Source organism: Channa argus, chromosome 14 (assembly GCF_033026475.1).
Source record: "Channa argus isolate prfri chromosome 14, Channa argus male v1.0, whole genome shotgun sequence".
Classification (NCBI taxonomy): domain Eukaryota; kingdom Metazoa; phylum Chordata; class Actinopteri; order Anabantiformes; family Channidae; genus Channa; species Channa argus.
The window spans coordinates 3,921,830-3,934,914 of record NC_090210.1 but is presented as its reverse complement, the minus strand read 5'-3'; the positions used below and the strand labels follow the sequence as shown (position 1 = coordinate 3,934,914).

Genomic DNA, 13,085 nt, shown 5'->3' with positions numbered 1-13,085 from the left:
GTGTTATTAGATACTTGGTAGGTGACAGTTGCACACCCAGCTAGTAGAAGTTATTATTCAGGAAAGTGAAGAGGATTCATGACTTTATTGTAAGTGCATTATTGATTGAAGCTTCTTGATTTAAACTATAGTAAGCCGAGTCACTTATTAGAATTTTAGATTGTAATACCAGCTCATGACTTACAGTACAACTTAACAAAATTTAAACAAGCATGTTCTGTGTTAGTTTTAAATATAAGTTAGAGCATTTTAATCAAAACACATTATGACTTAAATTGGCATCTACGTAAAAAGACTGAACAAGTCTGCTTATTTTATTAAAAAGAAAAAACTAAATTACCTGTTTGATCATTACATTACATAACTTTTGGTTGTTTTATCTTACTGGTTGTTTTTCTCTCCTGGCACAGCAACTCTCCTTGCTGCCTCTCATGGAGCCCCTCATTAGGGTAAACTTTGCCCATTTTGCTCCCTATGGCAGTGGCCAACTCAATGGAGAAAACCTCTTGTCTGGTACTTTTGGCAGTGCCTCACTAGATGGAGTCTCTGACTATTACACCCAGCTGGCTTACAAGGTAAGATGTCCTTATTTTACTCTGTTAGAACTGGATAAACTGATTGTGTGGCGTGCTGACTTTGAATTGGTGCTCATTTTTACAGCAGAGTAATCTGAGCAATCCACCAACACCACCTGCTTCTTTACCCCCCACACCTCCACCTGTGAACCGTCAGAAAATGATTAATGGTTTTGCCACAGCAGAAGAACTGGCTAGCAAAGCTGCTGCCATGGGTAAGAGCAAAGGAGTGTTAATGTCATGTTTGTGTATGTATTTCCTGTAATGTATTTCCTTCTATAGAGAATGTATTAATGTTACACATTGTTAACTGTTGAGGGATGTGTGTCTGTTAGAATGGTGATCTAAAATGTTGTTTAAATCATTCTTTGAGATGGTAAGAAATGAAGAGGAAGAAAAGGGACCCCAGATCTAAAAAATGTTTTTATTGAACTTTAAAGCAGTGGTAATTGACAAAAAGTTATGTAAAATGTTTTCAGTATCTCTGAGCGAGATCTAACATACTGTGACAACGCTTTTCAGAACCATGACAGAAATTCAAAACTCAGCCTTCAACTCACTAACAGAAAGGCAGGGGAAAAGATAGTGCTTGGGACCTCCAACAGATAACACAGTGTGACTAGAGTTTGCCCCTATTTTCCTACAGTTTAATATTATTCAACTGGTTCACAATATCTGATAAAGTCTACAAGTAAAAGTGCAAGAAAACTACTGCAAGTGAACATTCAGATTGACATTATCCTCCTGTTCATACAGTCTCCAAAGGCATGGGCCCAAAGCCGCTACATGTTCCTTTTAGGACTGATGAAGATCTACTAGCCCGTGCCATCGCACAGGGACCCAAAACTGTAGATGTTCCAGCCTCCCTCCCCACCCCTCCACATAACAACCAGGAGGAGCTCAGGTATTGGATAAATAAAAGCAATTATCTTTGTAGTCTGATCATATTTAATCATGTTATAATAATTTTTTTATCAACATCACTTTGGCAGAGTTGATTAAAATTTTTGTTGTTTGTTTTGTTATTGTTTCCTCTCACCAAATGTAACAGTAACAGAGGTCAGGAGCCTTGCAAAGACAGAGACACACCTGACAGTTTTGTTCCATCCTCCTCTCCTGAGAGCGTGGTTGGCATGGAGATCAGTCGCTACCCAGACCTTACTCTGGTGAAGGAAGAGCCACCATCTCCCTGCTTGTCTCCAGTTCTCCCAATGCTTCCCACACCTGATGGGAAAGGTAAAAGAAAAGACCTCTCCACTATAAACGTATAGTCTCTAGCTGCAATTAATCATCTATCTGTGTGTGTGTGTGTGTGTGTGTGTGCCTTCTAGACACAAAACTCCAACATACCTTTTACAGTGTAGTCATTTACTTAAAAATACCTTTGTCAAGTAGTTTTTTTTTTTTTTTAAGGGTCAGAGATCAAACTGCAAGATATCAAGACTGAGCCATCTGCAATGTTCTTTGGCTCCCCTTTTGGCCCCTTGTCTAATGATTCTAAACAAGGCCTGGTTTCTGTTGCTATTACACTGAGACCAGCTGCAGCTGAGGTAAGAATACTTTTAACTTCCTGTGGTTTCCCATAACTTGAAATCAGTATTGTTAGTCTGTTTTATTCAGCAAAAATCAGTCAGTTGAGGATAAGATAACAGGAACAATGAATGTGTTTTGCCACATTTGGGCAAATAATTGTTTATAGGTTATTGATCCATCCATTATCTATAACTGCTTATCATATTTGGGACGTGGGGGGCTGGAGCCTATCCTAGCTGTCATAGAGTGAGAACCAAGGTACTCCCTGGACAGGTCTCCAGTCTATCTCAGGGCCAATACAGAGAGACATACACAGACAAATCATTCACACCTACGGGCAATTTCTTACATTCACCCATTATCCTAACATGCATGTTTTTGGACTGTGGGAGGAAACCAGAGTTGTTTATAGGCAAATATTTTATTTATTTATTTTTAATTAGAATTGAGATGATGGAATTGACTAAAATTTAAGTTATTGCCTCAATGCAAATTTCTTTTGAAGCTTGGTCTGTTATGATGACCTGTTACTTTGCCCGTGCAGAGCTCGACATTGTGAGTAGGAAAATTGACCAATTGTCAGCATTTTATTTGAATGTGAAGAGTGCACTGGGTAAAATGACCAGATGTGACATTAAAATTGTTATTTGTGATGCAGTTTCACCATTGTCTGTTTCTCCATCTCATGGAGGACCAGGCAGCTCTTATATACACACACACATACTTGTAACATGCAGCAGCAGTGAAAAGACACTAAAAGTACAAAAGATTGCAAGCTCATCTTTGAGCTCTTGCTCAATGCAAGTCAACAAAACATGCAAATCAAAGCGAGAGACTTACACTAGCTAATGTATTTTACATACAACTTGGTCCAGAATCTGGGAATATTTGATGGAAGTTGGTGGTAGTTTTAAATTCTGACCTTTATATTGACATGACAAAAATTCTAACGGCAGGCTAAGGGATGTGAATGCAGACAACACAGTAAAAGCCCCACTTGCTTTAACTGTCCATGATAGTTATTCAGCTTAAATGTGTTTGTTTTGTTTTTTTCCCCCCTCAGAATATCACAGGAGTAGTTGCAGCCATTTCAGATCTACTGTGTGTACAAATCCCCAGCAGCTATGAGGTCAGCAGCACCCCTGACAAGGGGTCCTTATATATGCTCAGTGGTCAAAGGATGGTTCATGGCATGGAGCCTCGGCCTCCCATGCTCTTACATGCACAAGGAGACAATGGAGGAATTCATGGTCGGCCAGGACAGGTGATAAGACCCAGCGGAGCACAGGGGATGATGCATCAGACGCATAATTTCCGATTCCATCCCAACAGCCCAGGTGAGGGAATTAACCTAAAGTATGATTGTCTCTGATCACCCAAGTAGGGTAATTCAGCCTGGATGTTTTTCTTCTTTTCCAAATATCCTAACTTGTATCATAAAGGTATTTAGAAATGATTGAAAACCATTTTTTGTTGCTTCAGGGGCAGCTCGAGCACCTGAACAGAAGACCCCTGCCAGTCCTGGATGTAAACCTCATTGGTGCAGCCACTGTAAAGTGGTAGTTCTGGGAAATGCAGTGCAGAAATCTATCAAAGATCTCCCTTCCAACATGAAGGTATTGAGTTAAATAGGCGCAGGAGTATTACACTGGTAGACCACCCAAATAAGAGTAAAGTTCTTTCCCTGCTTGATACAATTTAAAGGTCTAGTAAAGTAAGACATGTTTTGAATTTACAATAAAAAGTCATCTCTGCCTAACAACTATAGATCACTTTAATATTGATTTCCCATTAAATTGAATAGATAATCCATGACTTGATGTTTAAGAGCATATATTACATTATTTACTTAAAGCTTGAAGGGTCACACAGATGCACATATTCATATATACACAGCACCACAGTAATGCTGCACATATTATCTGATTAGTTATCGGGATAAACGGTACCCTGTGACTGCACTTGAGCTTAAATGTTGCAAGTTGCTGAGGCTTTAAATTTTAACATCTCACTTTTTAACCAGTCTGTTAAAACTTAAACTGATTTCCCACTTTAGGAATCTGAAGGCCGTTTGAAATCTGAAGAAGACCTGGTCTTTTGCAGTAACAGCTGCTTCCTCCTTTTCTGTTCTTCGTCACCGCTGCAATCCAGATCAGCCACAGAAACAAAGGTTTGTAGCAGGACATCCAGAAACATCACAGTTTGTGTAAATAACGTACAGGTAATAGGATTGGGCATCATTGCTCTTCTCTCATCTTTTCAGCAATCGGTGTCCCTTCTCCCAGCCTCAGAGCAAACCGAGAACCTTTTTAAAGCCCAGCACCAGTACAGTAACAACATGTCATCGCTGGATGTTCACTGTCTGGCTGAGCTTCAGCCCAAGCAGTCTCCGCCCTCTACCCCGCCCATCCGCTTCCCAATGGCTAGTGAAACACCCAAGATGGAAACAAAGTCCGATGCCATCAAAGTGACAGTAAAGCTGAAGGCCCGCCCAAGATCTCATGATGGCTGGCACCAAGGAAAGAGGCAAAAAGGACTCCGCTGGAGGAAGTGGAGCGTCCAGATAGTGGTGCCAAGAGGGAATTCACAGCTCCCAGATGAGGATAAGATTGACGAGCTCCTGCAGAAATTAGGGGCATCCTTGCGCCCTCCTCTTTCACTCCGGGACCAGAGGCGTTGCTGTTTCTGCCACCAGTTTGGAGATGGGATCACTGATGGCCCTGCTAGGCTGCTTAATCTAGACCTTGATGTATGGGTTCACCTCAACTGTGCCCTGTGGTCAACTGAAGTGTATGAGACTCAGGCTGGGGCCCTCATCAATGTGGAGCTTGCACTACGCCGGGGTCAAACAATTCGCTGCGCCTACTGCCAACAAACTGGAGCCACCAGCGGTTGCCACCGCCTACGCTGCACCAACATCTACCATTTCACCTGTGCTCTGCAAGCTCAGTGCACCTTCTTCAAGGACAAGACCATGTTGTGTCATGCCCACAGGCCCCGTGGAACAGCAGGACAGGCAGTGGAGCATGAGTTGCGTTGCTTTGCTGTCTTTAGACGTGTCTATGTCCAAAGAGATGAGCTGCGCCAAATTGCAACTGCTGTGCAGAGACCTGAGTTAGGGTATACGTTTCGAGTTGGCAGCTTGGTTTTACATGCAATTGGACAACTAACCCCTCTGCAAATGGCCACTTTCCATTCGCCTACAGCCATCTTTCCAGTTGGCTATGAGGCTTGTCGCATTTATTGGAGCATGCGACATGGCAACCGCCGGTGTCGCTACATTTGTTCGGTTGAAGACAGAGATGGACAACCAGAGTTCATAATCAGAGTCATCGAACAGGGCTACCAAGACCTGGTTCTGACTGACACTTCTGCTAAAGGTTTGCCCTCATTTATTCTTTTGAGAAATAAGATCCAACTTTATAGAACATTTTTTTTTAACCATCATATCTGCCTGTCTGTGTTTAGGAGTGTGGGATAAGGTTCTTGGTCCTGTTGCAGAGAAGAGAACTGAATCAGGCACTTTAAAGCTCTTCCCTGTTTACCTAAAAGGAGAGGACCTGTTTGGGCTCACAGTCTCTGCGGTTACAAAGATCACTGAATCGGTTTGTTTCTGCTTTTTGCCATTTTACTTTGGAAAGAAATGCAGTGATCATATTTTTGTAATCGTTGCAGCATATAACCCTTTTTTTACTTTTTAATTCAGCTCCCTGGAGTGGATGCATGTGACAGGTACTCGTTCCGTTACGGACGCAACCCTCTTGTGGAGTTGCCTCTCATGTTCAACCCAGCCGGCTGTGCCCGTGCCCAATCAAGAACAAGCTCTCCCTGCACATCACTGGTGATAAGGTAACTTTGAGTTTAAGTTGACATTTTCAGGTAAGAGCTAACTGCATTCTCCTAATACATGGAATTTCTAAAATTATTTAATACGGTCATTTTCATGGCTTATCCCCCTTGAATATAAAGACCACAACCACAGGCTTCATCAAACAGCAGTGCCAGGTCTAACCAGAATGTGGCCCAAGGAGAAGGTGGCGCCCCCCATAGCAAGCCTCCTGTAGTGCACCCAAGGTCCTCTCAGTATCGCTGGATGAAGAGTGAGTGGCGAGCTAATGTCTACCTGGCCCGCTCCCGCATCCAAGTGAGTGTCCAAATGTGATAACGTGAAACTGCTGCTCCTTGACTTGTGTGGACAAAATGAACAGCTGCTAATTGAATGTGTTTACAGGGCCTAGGGCTGTTTGCTGCTAGAGACATTGAAAAACAAACTATGGTGATTGAGTACAATGGAACTATCCTCCGGAATGAGGTTGCCATCAGGAAAGAAAAGATCTACAGATCTCAAGTATATGTCTGTTTTAAATACTTTCTGACCAAATTACTTTATGCAGAACAAATTCTAAGTTAATATTATATTCTTCTTCACAGAACCGAGCAGTGTTCATGTTCCGCATCGACAGTGAACACGTTGTTGATGCCACTCTAACTGGAGGGCTGGCAAGGTATTATGAAATTTGACTGATTATTTTTGACATTTTAATAAACAGTGTAAGGTCCTTTCAACCACTTACAGTAGGAAAAATTGGCGGCACTAAAAGCGGAATTCACTGCGTCTATGCCTCTGGAATAGCATTGTTACAGTCTCTTAAGACTTAACAGACTGTGAATATGGATGTGTGTGGGTGGCTTGTCTCTGTCTAAATTAGTTTTAGCCTATTTTGTGTAACAAATAATACACACAAAGTTACTGCTTCACTTGCCTTCCTTCATGAGTGCTCCTCCTTTAAGATTGAAACCTTAAAGTTATAAAGGATGTAATGTTTTGAATGGTGATAATTTTGTAATGGATGTCTGAGATTGTCTTTCATGGTCCCGCAACCCCGGCTGTGTTACAGTTCTATTGTTAAAAAAGCGAAATAGTATATTAGCATGACATGAACATTTTTTTATCATGATGAAGATTTGTTGAGACTGTACGATATTATAGATTAGCAATTTAAAGTACTTTGAAAAATACATCAGGATTTTTACTTACTTTGTTGCCTATATGTTTTATTTTTTTTAATTTGTGTCTTGTCAAAATACTTAGGTCTAGAATACAAAATGTATTGTGGTGATTACCATAATGTCAGTAATAATGGAAACAAGGAATGGTAGAATGTTATTTTTAAAATGATCAGTAGTGACTACTTTCTCTAGATGATGGTGTTAAATGACCATTATCTGAAATCTCCCATATACTTGAACACTAGTGTGTGCAGTGCCTCTGTAAATATACAACGTGCAGCCTGATACTTTATAGTAATGTACATAGTATTAATATTTATATATGTGGTGTTCTACAGATATATCAACCACTCGTGTGCCCCAAACTGTGTTGCTGAGGTAGTAACATTTGAAAGAGGTTACAAAATCATCATCAGCTGCATTCGCAGAATTGAAAAAGGAGAGGAGGTGGGTGCCTGGTTCTTTCATTAGACTTTGTGTGAAGCGTTGATGCCCAGACACTGATGTTTCTCTCCATTCTCTGCAGCTGTGTTTCAACTACCAGTTTGACACTTTGGAGGGTCAGCACAAGATTGCCTGCCACTGTGGAGCTCCTGAATGCAGGAAGTGGATTAACTGAGGAAAACGTCAAATCAAATGCATTCCTAAAATTCCTATACGCTCCAGTATGTGGATGCTGTAATCTCTGCACAGACAAAAAGGCTTCATGCTGAGGTCATTTTATTAATGAGCAGAAGGCCCTGAACCCTTGGGAGAAGACGAATGAATTTACATGTCGGTTCAACAACATCATCAAAACAAAATGGGTGGAGGAAGCGACAGTGTAACACAGTAGCAGGATGTGACTTGTGCCATATGTGAGGGGCTCTGTTGTATGCAGTGCCTATTTATGCATCTGTGTGTGTTTGTCTGGTGTACATGGGGTGCTGAATCCACCAGCGAATGAGAAAGCACTGTGCAGGGTGCGGCCTTATTGCTTACTAAGGGCAGGCCCTTTTGTTTCATACTGTTAATGTATACCGTATGACTAAATGTAGACATCACTGAATGAGGAATGTACAGCAATGATTACCACGAAGGGAATAATAACTTGCACTAAAAAAAAAAAAGGAAAAACAAAAAAAAACACACACGACAACTTTTAAAATACTTGATTCCATGAGTCAGTTTTATCATAGGTCTCTGTCATGTGATTTGTGTGGAATTCGAGAGGTTTTGTATTTATTACTGAGTGAATGAATTTTATTGTCAAAATGATGAGATTGAGTTAAAGAAGGCTAGATTGCTATTGTTTTTGAAGATTGAAGAAGACATGCTGTTACTTTTGTATAAATGTACATGAAGAAAACTATAGAAATAACTGACCAAATACTACCTTAACCTTCTTGATGTTTGGGTGTTTTTAAATGGTTTCTGTTCTGTTTGTCATTGAAATTTATTTAAGATGGACGTTATTTCAGTTTGAGAGTATATATTATGATTATTCTGTACAGAATTTGTAATATAACCACAATAATTCACAAAGTATTTTTGTTGTATTAAAATAAGGTATTGTAGCGTAGTGTTTTGTGACTTACACATACTTTGACCACTCAAAAAGGAAATATTTTTGTTGACTAATGTAACAAGTTATCAGTTACAGAATCAAAGGAGGAAAAAAAAAAAAAGACTCAAAAAGTAAGATTGTTGTGATCCGTTTGCTGTTAATCAGGTTTGATTTTAAAGAACTGTGAATTAGGTTTGGAACCCAAAAAAAACAGCTTTGTAACTTTTTAACACACATAGGAACACCAACCTGTATTTACTTGTTTCTGGTTTTACTTTACTTTTAAAATAAGGTGCAAATGTCTAATGATTATGTGAGTTACGTGAACCAGTGTGTGACAAAGAATGCGTAGCTCTTACTTGGAACAATGGGGTGTTCTACCTTTTTGGAGAGAAATGACACTTCACAAGTCACATGCTTAGAAACAGATTTTTTGCGTGCACAATTTCAAACTGACTGTAAAATTTGACAGTCTTAGAACTTGTAATGTATATGGCATGTATTTTTTTAACTTTCCGAAGACTCAATTGTATATATTTTCTCAATGAATGGTTGTAACAAATTGTTTCTTGAATATTTTTCTTCTCTTGTATATTACATCATCCTGCCAGTGTGTTTGTGCTACATTTTCTTGGTCATGCAGACACCCTTTCTCCTTTTCTTTTTTTTGAAATGCCTTTTGAAGTGTACAGACTGAGGCTTGGAGTTTGTGGAACTGAATTTAGAAACATTTTACAAAAATAAACTATTTTACATGTTAGCATGTATGTATGGTTAATCTGTACATTTTCATTTTGCTAGATATTTAAAAAATGAAATGACTAAAAATCTGAAGTTTTCATCTGATTGATGGCTTAAAAAAGCCAATTGTAAGAACTATATCAGGAGTAGGTTCATTTTAATAGAGAATCCCAAGAGGCTGTTGTATTGCTAGAGATGCAATCAAATAAGTGGCTTCCAACTTTTTTTAAGCTTGCTGCCCCTTTAGGGCTGCATTGCAACAGGTATTTTTACTATCAGTTACTGTATTTTCATGATTTGTCATTTGGTCCACAAAATGTTTGAAGATATCACCCAGAGCTCAAGAGGTTGAAAACCCAAAGATCACATTATTGTCATAAAATGATTGTTAGATAACAACACAAAAAAAACTGATATTGTATGGCACAGTTCCCTACTGTGCTGACAGTGTTGGTGTCTCCTTTATCATTTTTTCAACCAGCTGGATTACAAACCCGATTCCAAAAAAGTTGGCACAATGTACAAATTGTGAATAAAAAAGAAGTGCAATAATTTACAAATCTCAAACTTATATTTTATTCACAATAGAATATAGATAACATTAAATGTTGAAAGTGAGACATTTTGAAATTCCTTGCCAAATATTGGCTCATTCTGAATTTCATGAGAGCTACACATTCCAAAAAAGTTGGGACATGTTGCAATAAGAGGCTGGAAAAGTTAAATGTGCATATAAGGAACAGCTGGAGGAACAATTTGCACCTTATTAGGTTGATTGGCAACATGACTGGGTATAAAAAGAGCCTCTCAGAGTAGCAGTGTCTCTCAGAAGTCAAGATTGGCAGAAGATCACCAATTCCCCCAATGCTGTGGCGAAAAATAGTGGAGCAATATCAGAAAGGAGTTTCTCAGAGAAAAATTGCAAAGAGTTTGATGTTATCATCATCTACAGTGCATATTATCATCCAAAGATTCCGAGAATCTGGAACAATCTCTATGCGTAAGGGTCAAAGCCCGAAAACCATATTGGATGCATATTGGATCTTCCGGCCCTTAGACGGCACTGCATCACATACAGGAATGCTACTGTAATGGAAATCACAACATGGGCTCAGGAATACTTTCAGAAAACATTGTCGGTGAACACAATCCACCGTGCCATTTGCCGTTGCCGGCTAAAACTCTATAGGTCCAAAAAGAAGCCATATCTAAACATGATCCAGAAGTGCAGGCGTTTTCTCTGGGCCAAGGCTCATTTAAAATGGACTGTTTTAAAGTGGAAAACTGTTCTTTGGTCAGACAAAGCAATTTTTGGAAAACCGGGACGGCATGTCATCCGGACTAAAGAGGACGAGGACAACCCAAGTTGTTATCAGCGCTCAGTTCAGAAGCCTGCATCTCTGAGGGTATGGGGTTGCATGAGTGCGTGTGGCATGGGCAGCTTCCACATCTGGAAAGGCCCCATCAACGCTGAAAGGTACAGTATATCCAAGTTCTAGAACAACATATGCTCTCATCCAGACAGTCTCTTTCAGGGAAGACGTTGCATTTTCCAACATGACGATACCAGACCACATACTGCATCAATTACAGCATCATGGCTGCGTAGAAGAAAGATGCGGGTATTGAAATGACCAGCCTGACGTCCAGATCTTTCACCCATAGAAAACATTTGGCGCATCATAAAGAGGAGGATACGACAAAGGAGACTTAAGACAGTTAGAAGCCAGACAAGAATTAGACAAGAATGGGACAACATTCCTGTTCCTAAACTTGAGCAACTTGTCTCCTCAGTCCCCAGACGTTTGCAGACTGTTATAAAAAGAAGAGGGGACGCCACACAGTGGTAAACATGGCCTTGTCCCAACGTTTTTGAGATGTGTTGATGCCATGAAATTTAAAATCAACTTGTATTTTTCCCTTAAAATTATACATTTTCTCAGTTTAAACATTTGATATGTCATCTATGTTGTATTCTGAATAAAATATAAGTTTATGAGATTTGTAAATTATTGCATTCCTTTTTATTCACAATATGTACAGTGTGCCAAGTTTTTTTTTGGAACTGGGTTTGTACAAAAAACATTGGTTCATCCCTGCTGACATGTGGACGAATGGTCATGTTTACATAACCAGCTGATAATAAAGTGCTAACTGAATGAAAGCGAAATGGATGTATTGCGGTTAGTTTGAACATAACCAAAATAATGACTAATAGTTTGTCAAACGTAGGATGTACAAAAATCTTAAGTATAAATGAAAAACGTGAAATCAAAATGAAATCTTTGTTAGTCGTTTATGAAAAGTTCCTGTGTACTTATGTGAGGGGTAAAGGCAGCGTTTACACATTTTTTTTTATTAAGAAAGAGAAGTTTTTGTAGCATTTTGGGGCCAAGGCGATTTTGTCTCTTTGAGACCAGTTCTCCTGCATTGTAAAAAACTTCCACAAAGTACAGATGAGGCCAGAGTATATACAATTTTTAAAGCAAGTTCGTAGGGGGATTTCTCCTGTTTATGTAAGACAGCTCTGTGGAGCAGAGCCCACATTTTATTAAAATTAATTCATGTGAAAAAAAGATTCTTTTATTTAAAGGAATTTTAACATAATTAACTTAAATGAAAACTGAGCAAAATTGGGAACAGGAAAGGAAAACATTTACCTTATTTGGCCCTATGAGATCAAAATGATCGCAGACTGGAGAATATTGATATCGATGGTTCCATAATATCAGTGGGTAATGACGAAACTAATACAAACAACAGCCAAACTAAGTCTCCTCCCCTCTTTTCAACACGAGAACAGTCAAAAGTAGCGCTTCCCGATAAACACAGTTTGACGCTTCACTTCCGTACGACACAGCAGCTGTTTAGGTCACGTGATTTTTTCTCAAAGCGATACACACAACGATACAGGGTTTCGCTTTATGTGCTTGGTACACGCGCCGACGCTTCAGTGTCGTTTGGATAATCACTACACACAAAACTTAGAAAATCAGCAAAAGGGAAACATTTTTTTGGTGTTCTGGCTTTAAAGACATGTTTAAATATAAATTATTATCAAAAGTATTGCATATTGATTTTCTGTCAGTCACCTCTAGTAATGTTTCCTTGTTACTTAATTTGAACATAACGTGATCAGTTTAGCCACAATATTTCCTCAAGGTATCTCTAATACTGATGAATTAAAACAAAACATTTAGAAAACCAGCTGAATCCAATTATTCCAGTTATATGTGTATACTTCAAAGTATTGACATATAAAGAAAAACTAGAGGAAGAGAAAGAGATTTCACTACTCGTACTACTAAAGAATATTACACTCTGCAAAACTAATGAGCTCTAAGCTCAATCAATAAACTAGTGTATATGTCTTAATCACTGGCCCTTCTCTCTACCCTCAGCAAACGTACCAACCCCAGTTCCTCATGTGTTTTTTAAAAAAATCCAATAACTACTCGACCTTTAAATGCTTTTACCTCCTTTTTGTCTGAGTTAAACTAATAAAGGAGCTGTTTTGGGTCATTTTGTATTGCTCTATTCTCATTGTCACCTTGTTTTATAAAAAGCCTAAAGTCTACACCAGTACCCACACGATTCAATTAAGCTTGACTATTTAATGCAAAATTTAATATGAACAATTATTCCAACCCTGTCTTAATTTGTTTTCTCAATCTTAATGC

General features: G+C 39.1%; 1 protein-coding gene across 7 annotated transcripts in view; it reads left to right on the top strand.

The window, feature by feature from the left end:
* The window catches only part of kmt2cb (lysine (K)-specific methyltransferase 2Cb), a 74,694-nt gene extending 65,417 nt beyond the window's left edge, over window positions 1–9,277 (top strand). For all 7 annotated transcript variants that reach the window (XM_067474667.1, XM_067474668.1, XM_067474665.1 and 4 more), the window contains 16 exons: window positions 411–575; window positions 661–790; window positions 1,332–1,479; window positions 1,627–1,811; window positions 1,989–2,125; window positions 3,172–3,445; window positions 3,591–3,724; window positions 4,165–4,278; window positions 4,372–5,488; window positions 5,577–5,713; window positions 5,815–5,957; window positions 6,078–6,252; window positions 6,340–6,456; window positions 6,540–6,613; window positions 7,457–7,565; window positions 7,645–9,277. In XM_067474667.1, the coding sequence (XP_067330768.1) occupies window positions 411–575; window positions 661–790; window positions 1,332–1,479; window positions 1,627–1,811; window positions 1,989–2,125; window positions 3,172–3,445; window positions 3,591–3,724; window positions 4,165–4,278; window positions 4,372–5,488; window positions 5,577–5,713; window positions 5,815–5,957; window positions 6,078–6,252; window positions 6,340–6,456; window positions 6,540–6,613; window positions 7,457–7,565; window positions 7,645–7,737 (3,252 nt within the window). In that variant the 3' untranslated portion in view covers window positions 7,738–9,277. The remainder of the gene's footprint in view (window positions 1–410; window positions 576–660; window positions 791–1,331; window positions 1,480–1,626; window positions 1,812–1,988; window positions 2,126–3,171; window positions 3,446–3,590; window positions 3,725–4,164; window positions 4,279–4,371; window positions 5,489–5,576; window positions 5,714–5,814; window positions 5,958–6,077; window positions 6,253–6,339; window positions 6,457–6,539; window positions 6,614–7,456; window positions 7,566–7,644) is intronic.
* The last annotated feature ends 3,808 nt before the right edge of the window (window positions 9,278–13,085 follow it).